The sequence below is a fragment of the Anguilla anguilla genome, chromosome 13, assembly GCF_013347855.1.
Source record: "Anguilla anguilla isolate fAngAng1 chromosome 13, fAngAng1.pri, whole genome shotgun sequence".
Lineage (NCBI taxonomy): Eukaryota > Metazoa > Chordata > Actinopteri > Anguilliformes > Anguillidae > Anguilla > Anguilla anguilla.
The window spans coordinates 13,245,726-13,262,655 of NC_049213.1; the positions used below are offsets into that span (position 1 = coordinate 13,245,726).

Below are 16,930 nucleotides of genomic sequence, written 5' to 3' on the forward strand. Positions count from 1 at the left end.
CAAACAGTGGCTGTACCACTACTAATTTAAATTTTCACGCAAGCCCGAGTTTTCGTTCTATTCTTGTCATTTTGCGATTAGCCTATATAGAATTGACGATGAGAAAGTAATCAAACAGCAAATTGTTTACAACGTGTGCATGTTTTCTGCTGTTGTTGCCAGTTATACATATAAATGTGAATGCATTCTGTCGCTTCGGATGTCAAGACATGAAAGCGAATGTTCGCATAAAAACATAATGAATGTGTTTGAGAGGATATATAAAACAGTTACAATCTGACTATTGGCCTATTATATCCTATTTGTTGCATAACAACGGTCCAAGTTCAACTACCCACGACAGTTTTGCTTGACAACGGTAAAATATGCCCAAACGGCTGCAGAAGAATATTTCAATTCCAGGTGATTAAATCAATAAAAATCAATAAATACAAAAGTAACAATATATAGTCATTGTTGGTAACCCATTGTATATAAGTGGAATAAACACCTCCGGGCTGTCCCGGTTATTAGAAAATAATGTAGGCTACTTCGGTGGTAGTATGGGGTTACAGAAGAAATCATATGACAGATGGACCGACGACAACGTCGCTTTTTCATACGTCAGTGGGCTAATTTGCCTAATCTTCGCGGGACTTTAGACCGCGGTGGAAACGCAAACAACCACGGGCTGAAGGAACCTTTTAGTTCCTGGTAAAGTAGTTCCTGGGACTAAAAGTTCCGGGTAATTTTGGTGGAAACGCGGCTATAGAGAGCCGTGGTGTGCATTGGTTTTCATTCCAACCAAAGTCTTCATTAAGGTTATTGAAAACATTCAAATGACAGAAATTTGTGCTGACAAATATTCAGGTTTGACTTGTTCACCATTTGCTTAATCTTTGCACAGTTATTTTTCCAGAAACAGTTTTGTTTCAAAGACCCCTTTAAATGACTACACTGATTCCAGCTATATATATAGTTAAACGAAAAGTATTGGGACATTGACATAGTTTTAATTGATTTGGCGGTACCCCAGCATATTGCATTTAAAATGAAACAATATGAGGTTAAAGTGCAGACCGTCAGCTTTAATCTAAGTGTATTTACATCCATTTCAGGTGACCTGTGTAGGAATTACAGACCTTTTTTATAACTTCACATTTTTTGCAGTTATTTTCCCTGTTTAACTAACATAATAAATTCAACACATTCATGATACAAAAAATAATTTTCCAGCAACATTTTCTAAAAATGAGACTTGTGTTTCTCATTTACATAGCATTTACTGGGAAGCTCCAGGTGATGGCATTTCTCTCTTTCTATGTGGCTTCAGTCTATAGCTATCAAATCCATGAATAGATTGATCTCTGTCAGTCTTGTAACTGGCCACTTGGTAACTGTTTTGACAAATGCCCTTCTTGTCCAGTTCAGTTTGGCAGGATGGCTCGATCTTGGCAGTGTATGTTATATATTTTTCCCACTTTGTTGCAGTGGACTTAACAGTAATCCTAGGAAGGTTCACAGCTTTGCCAGTATTTTTATAGCCTTGTCCAGATTTCTGTCTAATCAGCAGTTTCTGAAATACTCAAACCAGCCCGTCTGGCACCAACAACCATGCCACGTTCAAAGTCACTTAAATCACCTTTCTTCCCCATTCTGATGCTTGGTTTGAACTTCAGCAGATCGTCTTGACCATGTCTACATGCCTAAATGCATTGAGTTGCTGCCACGTGATTCGCTGATTAGATATTTGCGTTAACGGGTGCAGTTTGCAGTTGAACAGATGTACCTAATGAAGTGGCCGGTGAGTGTATATATACTGCATATGGGGGTTCTCCAACACTAGGGTTTGGAGTCCCTGTCCTAGGGTAAAATGACATCTGTAATTATTAATTAAATAATTATAGATTTATTTCACTATGCTTGACAAACAAAAATAAGAAAGCTTACTAAGAATATAATTAAGAATAGAATATAATTAAGAATATAATTTAAAATATTCTTGATGTTCAGGAATAAAATTCTGCATTTTTAAGTGCATGTTTTTTTTCCAATTGAGATTTTGAGCCCCACAGTCTTGTAAATTAATTAATTAATAAAAGATGTGCATTTACTGCTTTCAAAAATATAGACCTGGGCCTTGACATCTGACACAAAAGGAAGTTGCACATTAGTCAGTACATTCTATTTAACCAACATTAGGGTGAAACATTAGGTCAAAACGCCTGTAAAATAAAATACGGACTGACTAGTGCAATTGATGACTCTGCATTGGAATTTGCGACTCCTTGGTTGTTAATGTTGCAATTCTGCTGCTGCTGGCGTCAAGATTCGCAGACATATGTTCATTTCATCACAGCAGGCTTTTACATTTAATGCAATTTTGGGTGTTACACAGCTATTTTGTACAACCCATCCAAAATTAGATGGTTTATCACTGGTTGAATCCAGGAAACTTGAAATACTGGATGCAATAGAATTAGATAAAGGCCAAACTAACTGAGAATGGGAAACAGTAAATAACAGTACGGGAAACTCTCGCTCTATGGGCAGGATGGGCATGGGTCGGCAAACTCCAACCAAAATGGAGGACAGGGTGGTGGTCGGTCCTCTCACCTTCTTCAACATGGCAGCCAACCCTAGCTCGTTTTTCTCCAATCACGTGGCAGTCCTCTCCCCGGGGAGCACTTCCGGTGGCGTTTCCTGTGTTTGTAAACTGAGAAAAACTGGAACTCGGGCGAGAGATTAAAACAGCGAAATACGAGGAAACCAAAAAGGTAAATAAATCATTCAGAACGTCAATTGGTTTCAATCATGGCTTACTCTCTACGTTGTTAAATCGACTTTAAAATAGAGTGGGAAATAAGCTCCGCAGACTTATCTAAGGGGACTGTAGGTCGCACGATTTGTGTGGCTAGACTGGCGAGGGGGGTGCAGTACGCAACCATCATCACAAACGTCTTGCATTATCGCGAAATCTCGCTCGAATTGTGCGGTGCTCGTGTAGACTATCCTATTTGAGTCAATGGCGGGTCGTGTTTAGTATTCTTGCATTTCCATGTTGTAGGTCTTTAAATACGCGCGATCGAAACACATTCTTTTTTATTTTATTCGGCTAGATGGCGAGATAACGAACTCGTGTCTGTTTTTGAACGTAGAGCTGTTTGCGAGTTAGCTAGCTAGCCAGCTAAATTGCTAGCTAGCTAACGTTAACTGCCAGTCAACACAATTCAAATGCATTGTTCTACGTGGAGTAACTTATGCATTGCTAAAAGTGTGGGATAAAATAAGGGACGATGAAGATGTAGCGGCCATTATTCAAAATAATGTATCGACTGTAACTAATTGTACATTAGACTAACTGAGATAAACAGCGATGTAACCAACTGCCATATGGACGAAACGAACTAGGCTAGTGTAGGGTTTAGCAGTCCCGGCTAGAACAATAGTTAGTCTAGGACTTGACAGAGCTAGCCTTAGCTAGCTGGCTGGCTAACGTTCGTCAGCTGGTTCAATTTGTTTGCGTTAGACTAGTGTAGATAGTTGTTTCAGTCTTGACCGGCTAACTAGGCATGTGTTAAAGAAAATTAACGTTAGCAAACAAGTTATGTCGGCTAACGTTATCTTCTTGCGTTGAGATGGCAGGGTTATTTATAGTTTTAATCAGGAAATTAGGCAAATTAACCCTAACGAAGAAAAGTGAGGCTTTCTTGTATGGGCAGTCAAGGCTGCTACCTAGCTGTCACTAATTCACTGTAATCTGAATACTTGTCTCGCTAATAATATGTAGTCTAGCTAGGTAGCTAGAACCAAGTTAACCGGAGTTACAATATGTCAATGTTGTACTAGTCGAACATAGTTGTAGCTTAAGTATTGATTCGAGGCAGACTGACGTACCTCTGTGGGCAACTGCTTGTTTCCCAGAACCGAATTTAAGATGAAACTCTCCAGCAGAATCAGACAGTTTGTTTGTATTTGAAAATACAACCCACATTTCGACGTGCCTCATTAATGACGACAAATGACTCCTGAAGGTGATCCGAAAAGCTACACTCAGTGGATGGCTGTAGGCTATAACAAACTTTAGCACCTGCAATGAACTGAGTGTTAACAATAGCAGGTTACATTGTTTAGCTAATGGGACCTAAATATCAATTGTGAGGAAGAACTTGTGAATGGCGTTGTTGTGTCATATGAGACTATAAAGAAGACAGGGAAGCGGTTCTCTTTGGTTTTTGAGGCACGTTCATCTGAGTTTACCTAACGTGGTGCATTTAAAGAAAAGCAAGATAACGGCTTGGGAACAATTTGTTTTTGGTTAAGTGAACTGGGAGTTTCTTTCCTGAATCGTTTTTCATAATGAATTGTATTTTTCTTGGATATACACCCTTTTGCGAGTTAAAGAGACGTTTTGTTTCAGTGAAGAGAGCAAGCAGTCCTTATTGGATGATAGCTTGTAATTTTGTACCAGAATGCCCTTATATGTGCCTTATTTCTACAATTAGCATTTTAAATTCAGCTGATTCATTAGAAGTACTTTTATCTTTTGTATTGTTAAAGTACACAACTGTCAGTCTAATGAAATGTAAAATGACAATACCCCTATGAATGTGTGTGTGTGTGTGCGATAACATGCACTTGAGGTAAACATGCTTGTTCTTTGAATAGTGATCCTTCTGTGGACTAAAGAACTTTTTGTGATATTTCTATTCCCCTTTCATAGTCCAGTTTTCATAGCTTTGTTTAATGCTCCTTTTTTGTTGTAGTTAATTTAATGTAAGCCCTTGATACTATGACTCATTGCGTGGTTAGCCTCGGAGCTTACCTTCCTTTTGTTCTTCTTGGCCAGATCCCTGGACTTTTGTTTTTTCTTATGTTAAAGTCTTTTTCTTTTTTGTAAGAAAGTAAATGTTTATTTGTCCCTTTTGTCTCAAGTCTAGTTTTGTAGTATATTACATATATGCCTCATTTTTAAATGAGTTTGAGGCCGTAACAGTAACCATGAGTAATGGTTTTTCTGTTTGCCTTCCTTTCTTTTGTGATTATGTGCTTTAGCTGGAACTGGCTTGATTCAAGTATAATCGATAAAATTAACAGTCTTTCATATCATAAAATCCTGGAAGTCATATCATGTATAAACTGAAACCCGTGTATTGGTTAGTCACATTTACCTGGCCCCTCCCTCTTACTGTGGTTTTGCCTTCAGAAGCCAGACGAGTCTTTCGGCAGTTGTGTAGACTTTCTTGTTCCGGGGTCACGTGACATCCGGTCTTTTTCTTCCAGGGATCTGGTGCCAGATGACCGGGGTGGGCGAGTCCTCCCGTCAGACAGACCATCCTGAGTGACGGCTCTTCAGGCAGCTCCGTCACCGCCCCCCCCCCACCCCCACGCTTAGGGACCGCGGCGATGACACACCTACCAAGCAGCTCAGTCCGTGACCACATGAAATGGGTTCGTGTTCCCGCCATTACTAATACTGTGATTTTTGTCTTCTGTTCATTGAAATTGATGGCAGTAGTCCGAGCAGGCCGCTGGCCTAAATGCTCAATGCAGTCGTTTAAGGCAGCGCACTTAAACTCTGTTTGTGTGAGGGTGCGTGTGTATGTAGGAATGCTTTGGGGCCACCAAAACCCAAGGGCGGCTCTGGTAATAGTGCTGAAGTCAGTTATTGGTATCTGCCACGCACAATAACATGTTATAGCCTAGCCGACATTAAGAAGAAGCCACATAATCTTATGCTGCCAGATGGCTGGGCTGGGTTTCGGTAGTGCTTTCAATGGGAGCCCCCCTGGGAAATCTAAGCTGTTGGAAGAGGTGTGGGTGGGACAGTGCAGGGTAGTCATGCCTCTCTGGACTAAGCACATACTCGATGCACACAGTGTAGTGATGGGGACACTGTGCCATTGAAGAGGCTATCTTCTGGATTATGCAGTCAACGGATGTCCTAAAAATGGGAGTATACTTGCTGCGAAAAACGAACTTAGGCTGGTTTGTGTGAACTAAATGACGTAAAATGATGCGTTTGTGGAGAAAAGTGAACTCTGCATCGACTTCGGCCACTGCGGTGTGAATGTCCCTGCAAGCCGAGCTAGCCGAGATGTTAGCACACCGATGTCAGCATGGACACTGCCTGCAGCTGAAGTGTCTACTCATTAAAAAAAACAAAAAAACATATATATATATATATATATATATATATATATATATATATATTCGCCTTCTTATCAAGTGTACTCCAACCTTAACTCCCACAGAACTCTTCACAAATATTAGGGGGGTTCCCTGTTGTCCTTGCCAGATTCCCAGCCTGTCTGACTGATTATCCGCGAGTAGTATCCCTCTTTGTCCACCTCTGCTGGTGTAGGGTTAGCACTGTAGCAAAATGGCAGCTGTGCATCATCGAGGCGGCTGCCATACTTTGGTCACCTTTCAGATGAGCCGCACCCCTCACTGATGCGAAAACACGTTAACATGCGCTAACGCCGCTATTTAAGCGTGGTCCATTCGACCAAAAGTCCGACCGTACTCCCCTCGGTCTCATTCTGTTCCCTCCTTCCTCCCCTGACTACGCACGTTTCCCGCGGCTGTCTCCGCCCCCGGGCCCTGACTGGCAGGCGGGGTTGCTGGGCTGTGAGGCGGTTTTGTCAAGCATGGCCCTGATGCAGGCGAGCTCCATGGCCGGTCCGAAGAAGATGATGTCACCGCTGAGTCACGGGCAGCGGGAGAGCGCCGAGCGCAACGCGCCGGGTCACATGATCCTGCCTTCTGGAATGAGCTGCCCACCGCTGGTGAGAGACTTGTGGGGGAAATGCAGACCATTTATTCAGCCCAAATGTATTTTAGTAATTTATTTAAATGGCACATTGGGCAAAATCAGTTGCCTTGCCTACATTTCTGTAGTACTTGGAGGTGAACTCTTTAACTCTTGAGACAACTGGATTGTGGGTAAATGGGGGGGTACTTGAGTATTGTCATTATAGAGTTGAATGTATGAAGTGGCAAAAAAGATGTTTTTGCTCTCCTTGGAGCATAACACAAATGCTAAGAGTGCTTCACTTTCAATGCCCTGCCAGTCACATGTACACATACAGGTATTTGACCTTATCAGTAGAATTAGCATGCCAGTAAAATGCACCTGTCTTTTAAACCTTATCTTGAAAAGCAGCTTATGCAGTGATTTTTACACGTTTTCCTTTTCGCAAACTCCCATAGTTCATTGCACAATCTTTGTCATGTATTCAATCAGCAAACAACTTTAACTTTGACTTTCATGTAAAAGTAAGCATCACACATTTCCTTCACAAATCCAGTTTTAAGCAGTGTAGCTGTAGAATGAGGCTGTAGTGTTTCTGTGGTATGGTTTGTGTAAATGTTGAGGTTTTGGAGGGCTTTAAATACAGCAGTTTTAGGTTCCACTTCTCTAGCACAGTTAATTTAGGCCACCTATCTCTCAGTGTTCCTCTCAAAGGGCTTTAATCTCTTAATCACATTTTTAAGGAACTCAGAGAAACACAGTGGTTTTTGGTTTTAAGGTGCTCATCTAAATGCAGTAGTTCTGATTTCTGGACACTTTTGCGTACGCCTGTTGGTTGTGGTTGTAGGTCACTTGTCTCGAAACACAGTGATTTAGGCTGTGGGTCGCTCCTCTGTAAACACAGTGGTTTTACAGCACTCCCGTCTGGTTGTAAAGTGACTGCCTTCCCCCTGCAGCTCATCAGAAAGGAGGGAGAGTTCCATTCCTCTCGGCTGTTGGACGATAAGGAAATGCGGGACAGCGACGACATGCAGCTGAAAAAGAAGAACAGGAAGTCAGGAACGCCCTGCAAAGTGAGAGCGTGGGGGAGGGGAGCGGGGGGGGGGGGGGTGGCGAGTGGGGGTGAGAGCGTGGGGGAGGGGAAGCAGAGTGAGGGGGGTGGTGGGGGGGAGAGGGGGAGGGGAAGCGGAGCGAGGGGGGGAGAGGGGGAGGGGAGCGGTGGTGAGGGAGGGGGTGGGGAGCGGGAGGGAGGTGGGGGAGGGGGGGCACAGGGAGCTGTTGCACTATGGAGGGGGTGGGGGGGTGGAGACACTGGAAAAGAAAGGGGGGGAGGGGTTGTGCAACACAAACTTCTGTGTGTAGGTGCGTATGTGTGTATGGGGGTTGGTGGGTGGGTGCGTGGCTGCACATGTGTGTTATTTTCAGGGAAGCTTGTACTGTATATTTGGAATGTACCCTCAGTGCTTCTACTGACAGGCCACTGAAACCTGTTCTGATGAATAATAAGTGTGGCAAAAATATTAACTGGAAATATAAGAAGACAAAATTCAAAAGCACACAGGTCCCTTCAGCATACATTGTGTATTTTTGATTTTGTATGTACGCCCACACACATGCACACATCATACATGCATGCACACACTCCATATATATGAATATATAGACACAGTTGTATCACGCGAATGTACGTGCATCTGCATTAATGTGAACCATAAACTAAAATGCATATTATTCTTCAAGCAAAATACCAATGAAAAATGCTAATTGTTCATGAATCTGAAAGTGATTCAATTAAAGGCTGTGCCTCATCTTGAGGGCCTGTCATTACACGCCTGTTCTGAGCGCCTCTCTCACTGTGACTCTCCACCCCCACTCCCCCCCCCCCCCCCCCACCCCCAGGTGGTGGTGGTGGACGAGAACGGCGACTGTCCGCTCAAAGTGCAGAAGAACTTCATCTGCGAGCACTGCTACGGCGCCTTCCGCAGCGGCTACCACCTGAAGAGGCACATCCTCATCCACACAGGTGAGCGCCCACCGCCTTCCACCAGCCCCGCGCGCCTGGGCCGCGGTGCGAGCGGGGGGCGACGTCCGTCACGATTTGAGTGAATCGCGTGTACACGGACACGCGCACGCTTTGAGAAGGTGGGCTTCAGAAACACGGCGAATACTTTCGGCACCTCTGTCTATGGCTGTTCAGCATCACTGGAGTGGGCGTCTTCACTCTAGTGGCAGTCAGCGATTGCAAGCGATGCAGGTTCATTACACTGTTCCCCTGCAAAAAAAAAAAAAGAAAATGGTCCATTATTAATGTAAAATTGAAATAAATATATAATTTGAGGCAAATGATGATAATGTATGATTATGGTCAGAATGCTCTCAGCTCGCTAACTGGCACTAGCTTTTTTTACACGAGTCAGGGCTTGGTTTTTTCACAGCTGATGGCACTAGAAATCTTGGGCTGTTCGCAGTTAAGAGAATGGGTGTCAGTTTATTGGTGCTTTTTTTTATTTTAAAAGCCTTTACTGTTGCAAGACGGTCGTTGACATCTTAGGGCTCTCTACCAACATATAGGCAACATACTGCTAATTGCCATCCACTGTATGCAGTCCCTATCAAGTCATGCAATTTTAAATGAACTTCAACTTTATTTAAAATAGAACTTGCAACAATAATAACAAATCAATGAAGAAAGCTAAAGGCTTGCTAAATTCTAATTGCTGAAACTTTTAAACATTAAATGATAAACATCCTAACTGTGTGCAGATGTCAGTGAAGCTTATCGTGAAAACCAGTAATAAACAGAATCCTACCATTAATAGAAAAACTACCCACGGTCCATTAAGTCTCTCTGACTTATTTCTGCTTATCGTTAATGCTCAACATGGCCTTTGTGAAGCTCAATAAAAACAATTTTGTTGACAGCTAGAAGTACAAGAATGCAGACGTTTCAGTCAGTGGGCTTCATTCTGCATTGAATATGGAAATGGTGATACAAGTGAAAATGAGAGAAATGACAAAAGAAGGTTGTTTACTGCTGTTACAACAGACATCCTTAGCTTTATCCTTAACTGGCTGTCAGCCCCAGTCCATGAGACTTTCTGTTACCATTAAGTTAATGTGGGAAGGGCAACAGTGTAACCGATTTTTAAGTAATGGGTCGAGACGTGTGCTGCAGTACGTAGGGAGGCTGACTCTTACCCAATATGCGAATCCCCCGCCCGTGTGGTTGGGGGTTCGATCCCCCACCATGGCACTCTCTGCCTTGGGATCCCATCGCTGTCTGTTGACAGTTGGGAAGTGTCCTCTCTCCTTTTAAGAAGCAAAAACAACTGTTGAAGCGTTAGCCGTTGTTTTTTGTTTGGTGACGCTGTGTGTGTGTCGTTAGCTTTGCGGGTTAGCGGTTTTGATAATGTGTGCCTCTGTCCGAAGAGCATTTCCTTACCAGGCTTTCTGTCCTTCTAGGGGAGAAGCCGTTTGAGTGCGACCTGTGCGACATGCGGTTTATTCAGCGTTACCACCTGGAGAGGCACAAGCGAGTTCACAGCGGAGCGATGCTTTGTAGGCCTCACTTCTTTTTAATTTTTTTTTTATTATCAAATACTTTATTTGCTGGATTAAGCGTGCCTGTGCATGCACTTGGTTTAGAATGACACAAGTAGGATGAAATGGTTGAATTTTAACTAGTGTTTACCAGGGATGTTAAACAATGGATGATTTTTAAAAGTCATGGTCAGAAGTTAAAATGCTTGCATGGTGCTTTTCACAACATTTACCATTAGCCATGTAGCTAATGCCCTGACGTGCAGAAAAAGCTATTGCATGTAGCTAATGCAAGAGATTATGTAATGTTAGTCAAGTGAAAATACAGGTGTGCCCCCAGTACAGGACTTATTCATGATGCTGTTGCCCTGCAGAACGTCGGTTATAAAAAATAAAATCCATAGTGAGTAAAAGGATTGGCTCACTGATTGCCACTAGCCGTATTCATATGATTTGACCCTGCTTTCTGTCGCTAGCAGTCGTGAGCCGAATCAGTGAACAATATACTATTTAACTATTCAGTCAAAATTACAGGTGTGCTCGAAACACCAGCAATAAATGGGAACTTGTCAGTAATAAACAAACCAGCCTAAGTCCATAAAATTTTTCTGTGCCTAGGCTTACCTGTGCTTAGCATTGATAAACTAAATTAGCCGTTCACGAAGCACGGTCCGCTTTTCGTTAATCCAGAGACAGTCCGCGCACCGCCGCGCCGACGGGTAACGAAAAGCCGACCGTGCTTCGGTAGCGTTACCGCTAAGCTGCTAACCCACAGCGCTAACGTCACGCTACGCGCGCGAGCGGAGGCGCACGGGCCCGCGCGGCGTTAGCGGCTTTGATGACGTGTGCCTTTGTGTGGGGAGCGTTTCCTAACCAGGGTCTCTGTGCACCTAGGGGAGAAGCCGTTTGCATGCGACCTGTGCGACATGCGGTTTCTTCAGCGTTACCACCTGAAGAGACACGAGCGAATTCACAGCGGAGAGAAGCTTTGTACTTACCCCTATTTGATTTTTTGCTCAAACACCGCACTATGTATACAAGGACGTAGGGGAATAATAAAGCATGTGTGAATTTCCTGTACTGAAAACGAATACACTGTTGCTGAGAATATAAAATTTATGTAATTTTAGTCCAGGAAAAATCAGAGGAAAAGAATTTAACAAAAAAAAAAACATGAGTCAGTTTTAATCAGAACACTCACAGCTCGCTGACTGCCACTAGCTTTGTTTACAGAAAGAGTCATAGTTTGGCTTTTTGTGGCCAGTATCTGCAAACAAACACTTACAGAACCAGTGAAGCAGAGACCAATACAGTGCCATAAGAAAGTATTTGCCCCCTTTCAGAGTTCCTGTATTATTTAATATTTGTCATACTGAATGGTTTTCAGATGAAGTAATTTCATTAATTTAATGGAAAAAAAAAAAAAAAAGATCAAACACCCACAGCATCCATGTAAAAAGATAATTGGCATGTGAAAATAGTAAACTGAACTGGTTGCGACACCTTTAGCAGCAATACTTGCAACCAAACCCTTCCTATACTATGATATCAGTCTTTCACATCGCTGTGGAGGAATTTTAGCCTGCTCTTCTTTACGGAACGTTGCTTTAATTCAGACAAATTGGTTGGTTTTCGAGGATGAACTGCCAGTTTCAGATCCTGCCACAGCATCTTTGTTGGGTTCATGTCAGTGCCTTTGACTAGGCCACTCTTCTTTACAGCCATTCAGATGTGGACTTGCTTTTGTGTTTTGGATTGTTAACTCGCTGCATAACCCAATTACGCTTTTGCTTTAGTGCATGGACAGATGACTGGATATTCTCTTCAAGAATTTTCTGGTACTGAGCAGAATTCATGTTTTTTTTTTTTTTAATAATGGCAAGTCGTCCAGCTCCCGAGGGGAAAGCAAAAAAAAAAAAAAGAAAAAAGCATCCCCACACCATCACTTACTGTGAGATTCTGTATTTGTTTTACACCAGACATAATTGGACCCGTGTTGTCCAAAAAGTTCCACTTTTGACTCATCTGTACATGGAGCATTATCCCAAAAGCCTTTGGGATCATCCAGGTGCTTTTTTGCGAATTTGAGATGAGCATTAATGTTTCTTTTTGTTAGCAGTGGTTTCCTCATTGCTAATCCCATGAATCCAATTTTTGGCCAGTCTCTTTATTGTTGAGTCATGAACAGCTTAATACATGACCTTAGCTGAGGCTAGAGAGGCCAGTAGTTGTTTGGATGCTCTTCTGGGATCTTTCGTGACTTCCTGGATGAGTTGTTGCTACGCCCTTGGAAAAAATGTTGGCAGGCTGGCCACTCCTAGGGAGATTTGCCGCAGTTTCAAGTGTTCTCCATTTGGAGATAATGGCTGTCAAGTGAGGTTTGGTGGAGTCCCAGAGGTTTAGAAATGGCTTTGTAACCCTTTCCAGACTGCTTTTTTCCTCATCTCTTCTGGAATTTCCTTTGATTGTGGCATAATGTGCTCGTAGAAACCTTCTGGTGACTACTACACTCTTATGGAAAGGTTCATTATGAGTGAGATTGAGTCTCAACAAACCTGGCAGCAATTAAGCATGGCTGTGTTCAATCAGCTGAATTTACTTACCAATTAAATTTGTTTAATTGGTTGATCCATCATGGGTGATAGATAACTTTTTTCATTAAAATGAAATGATAACTTTAAAGATGTGTTTTGTGTTTACTCAGGTTCCCTTTGTCAAATATTACATTTTGTCTAAAGATCTGAAACCGTTCACAGTGACGAATATGCAATTATAGAAGAAATCAGGGAGGGGGCAAATACTTTTTCACGGCACTGCAAGTCGTTATTTATTTATTTATTTATTTATTTACGACCCCTCACCAGAGGCATGTTCAGTTACAATGCAGTGCAATGTAGTGTGGCGTTAGTGTTGGTTGGTTAGCGGCTTGATTACATTAGCCTTGTGCCTGTGGAGCGGTCACTAACGAGGTTCTCCGTGCGTTCAGGGGAGAAGCCGTTTGCGTGCGACCTGTGCGACATGCGGTTCATTCAGCGCTACCACCTGGAGAGGCACAAGCGAGTTCACAGCGGAGAGAAGCCCTACCAGTGCGAACGCTGTCAGCAGGTGAGACAGACGCCCCCCCCCCCCCCGGCGTGCGTTCTCCTCCACGCACGTCTGCCGTAACGCACTCGGGGCCTGATTCACTAAGGCCCGTTAGCATATTCAAGACCTTTTCGCACATGCAAAACCAGTAACGTGACCAATGATTGGTCTTGGTATTTGCTTTGCGCCAGTCGTTGGTTTTGTTATTAGTTTTGCATGTGCTAAAAGGTCTTGAATATGCTAACGGTCTCCGTGAATCTGGCTCCCTATGCGAACAAAAGCGTTTCATCACTCTGCTGATTTAGGAGGTGACTTCGTGTGACAACGACTGCGGTCGATCCGGCTTTACTGCCACCGTCAAATCACCGTCTCCCTGAATTTAACTATGTTTATAATGTTAAGTTCTGATCTTCAAGAGACCTGTTAATTGACCTGCTACACTGGGTGCTGTTAAATCAGCGGTTAATCAGTATTCGTCATCAATCAATATCGATGCTCCTTGTCCCAGTGCGTTTGAAATGGGTAGAGCGCGTCCTCGTTCCCTCGGCTCTCGTGCCCGTTAGCTTTACCCGCGTCTCCTCCCGCCCAGAACTTCTCGCGGACGGACCGCCTCCTGCGACACCGGCGGCTGTGCCAGGGACGGGCCGTGGCCAAGGTGGAGAACCAGTCCTGCTGCGACGTGAGGGCCTACTCCCAGGAGCCGCCGCCCCCCACGGCCGCCTGGAGCCCCCTGCACCCTCCCCCCGGCCGCCTGGCAGTTTGACAGACCCCCCTCTCCTTCCCGCCCTACCCCCCACACCCACACCCCACCACCACCCTGGAGAAACACAACACGCCACAGCTTCACGGGCTAACAGTCTGGAGCTCACTGGCGCCATCGCCAGGTGCTGACTGAAATCGCAGATCCGGTCATGAGCTTCCGGGAGGAGACACATTTGAACGTGCTTTTTGTTTTCTTTTCTTTTTTCCCCCTCCTTCACCCTTTTTTTGTCATCTAGTTTCTTACAATAGATGGTGGATAATTTTGTACTTCTTCTATTTGATTTCTATATTTTTTTATTTTGTTATTTCGACTTTACCGTTTGTTTTTATGGTACCGAAAGGTGGGGAATGGAAGGGTGGGCGTCAACACCATGGCAACGGCTAAAGCTAAGTTTATACATGCATATGGTGAAGCTATGGAGGGAAATTATATGTAGTTATCTGTAAAAAAAAAAAAAAAAAAAAAAAAAAAACCCTGTCAGATGATGGTAGAACCGTAGAGGTTAGGTTTGTATACCAGGCATTGGTTGTGAAACTGAGGGAGACGAAAAAGCTTTTTTGACATTTACAAATGAAAACCATCCCGTTGACAAAACAGGGCTATTGTTGGTCATAATGCCATAATGCTCTGTAATGGAAAGGAGAGGATCAGTTATCTTGTGTGGTGTGGAGACGACCCATTTAGACTCCAGTGTAGAACAGCACTGAAGACTCAGGACACTGCACCAGGAGGCAGCTTTACCAATATATGTCAAATGTTTTCTTGTTTTAATATATACAGACAGACTTACCGAATAACAAGTAAGACACAAAACCTTGTGGCCTTCATACATGCTCACAGGCGTTTGTATTCTTTTTTTGAGGTTTTAAAAAAAAAAAAAAAAAAATTGTTTTTACGTTAGCTAGAGAATGTGACTGGCAGTTATCAGTGGCGGGTTTTACAATTCCGAAATTGCGATCGCGAGACTGCCGCTTGCCGCATTGCATTATAAAGCCTGCAGGGGGCAGCAAAGGAGTGCAGTTCACAGGATGGCGACGCCCCAAATGGCACACCTCTGAGGGGAGCACGGTTTTTCCTCATAAAAAAACGGGCCACCTCAGAGCGGCAAGCCAAAATGTAGGTTTCCGTGTCGTGAAGCGAATCCCGTTGGGGCAAGCGCCCGTGGATCTCCGCGCAGCTGTCACAACCGTCACAACCGACTGTTAATAGGTTTCCTCTCTTAACACCTGTATCATTCAAGCCAAAAGGAAAGCGAAAATCAGGACACAATGCAGAACTCCTCATCCAGAATAGATGTGCAGATGTTGTGACCACAGCCGCGACCGGTTTGGGGTCTCCGTAACGCAGAGCTGTGGCGGCCTGCTCTCTGACGGTTACGCTGCAGTCCGCACTCTTTCTGCCAGAGGTGCGAGCACATGCAGCAGCAGCAGCACCGAACAGGGGCTGTTGGGGCGGGGCTGCGGGATCCGTAGGCGGGCCCTAGTCGCCGCGTCCGGTTTGAACATTCGCAGCCTTCTTTTCCGCCAGTCTGAAAACGACGAAACGCGTTTGTGAAATCCCGACCACCAGCGGCGTTTTCAGTTTGAGGATCACGTGCTGCTGCGCTACGGGCAACCCAGGGGACAGAAAGCGGGGGGGAAAGCACTGGGTGGACACCCCCCACCCCCGCTTCTGTCGCTTAGCAACGTCCCTGTCACCGAATCTCAAGGACCTTTTTTGTTTTTCTTAGTATATTCTTAAACACTGGAGCGAGAAAAAAAAGCTGGAGCTGATAATGGATGTATTGTTTTTAAACGGCTATAATTTTTAGTCCATTGAAAGAGAGACATAACCTCGCTTTAAAATGGTGGAAAAAAAGAAACAAATGACCAATACTTGGATTAGTATTGTTTTGAGAAATCAGATTGTCTTGTATTTAAGTATTCTTAGGGACCTAGAGTACCTCAGAAGATTGCAGTGTTTTAACACTGTTCTTACCCCCTTCTTACCCCTAAAACTGTAGTGAATAATCTTAATAGGAATACTAGAACAACTGTGTCTAGAGTAGCAATCACAGATTAGAGTTTTTTAATAGTCTTGCATGCAGAGCTGTGATCCTCGGTTTAACTAAAAGGATCATATATTAATTATTTGTGTAGGTATGAAGATTTTTTGCGTTTAAATAACTTTTTTTTTTTATTGTTATCGCCATTATTGTTAAAACGGGCAAACTAATATTTACCCTCATGATCCAGTTAGTGACAATGGTATGGAGTGAAGAGCAGGGCTTTCATTAAGCTGTAATAAACGCCTTTTTAAAAAAGACATCGCTTTTGGCCTTCGTTTTTATGGGGTACCTTGTTAAACCTGAATGCAGCGGTCATTAGATGCTTAATTAAGGATGTCATCACTAGCAGCGGGGCTGTTAGTGTAAATAGTGAAGGACGATTGTGCGCGCACGCGCGTCGCGGTCGCTCCCGAATGCGCCATTTTCAATCACAAGATGAAAGGTTCGAGGACCACGTGTCTCCATCAGGTAAGGTGAAAAACACCAATGCCCATAAATTCTTACCATTGTGCTGACGTTGTGATTAAGTAGACAGGGCACAGGTTTTCTTGGCCTTTAAACTATCTTGGATTAACCTTGGACTGTCTATAGTCCATAATGGTCCCCTTCCTTATGTATTGTTCCACTCATACCCCATATGTTATTTTCAGTCTAAATGTTTTACATTGGAAGTACTGAAATATAACTATTTTCATGAATTTATTCCAGAAGCATTTTTTCAGTTTGGAGTAACCTAATAATTTTCTGATAGCATAAAATGCTT

General features: G+C 43.5%; 1 protein-coding gene across 4 annotated transcripts; it reads left to right on the plus strand.

Moving 5' to 3' along the window:
- Positions 1–2,623: 2,623 nt before the first annotated feature.
- znf740a (zinc finger protein 740a) lies at positions 2,624–16,424 on the plus strand. 4 transcript variants are annotated; one of them, XM_035387883.1, is made up of 9 exons: positions 2,624–2,756; positions 5,263–5,430; positions 6,594–6,767; positions 7,690–7,806; positions 8,633–8,756; positions 10,196–10,291; positions 11,168–11,263; positions 13,260–13,378; positions 13,947–16,424. In XM_035387883.1, exons 2-9 carry the CDS (start codon positions 5,386–5,388, stop codon positions 14,118–14,120), a joined length of 945 nt encoding a protein of 314 aa, XP_035243774.1. In that variant the 5' UTR covers positions 2,624–2,756; positions 5,263–5,385; the 3' UTR covers positions 14,121–16,424. The 4 variants fall into 4 exon arrangements, with proteins under 4 accessions (XP_035243774.1, XP_035243775.1, XP_035243776.1 ...); XM_035387884.1 differs by lacking the exon at positions 11,168–11,263; XM_035387885.1 differs by lacking the exon at positions 10,196–10,291.
- The last annotated feature ends 506 nt before the right edge of the window (positions 16,425–16,930 follow it).

Bases quoted from the DNA above. Each gene is read 5' to 3' on its own strand.
- znf740a (XM_035387883.1), top strand. From the start codon at position 5,386: ATGACACACCTACCAAGCAGCTCAGTCCGTGACCACATGAAATGG. The intron at 7,807-8,632 runs GTGAGAGCGTGG...CCCCACCCCCAG, and splicing joins AGTCAGGAACGCCCTGCAAA to GTGGTGGTGGTGGACGAGAA. The intron at 10,292-11,167 runs GTAGGCCTCACT...CTGTGCACCTAG, and splicing joins TCACAGCGGAGCGATGCTTT to GGGAGAAGCCGTTTGCATGC.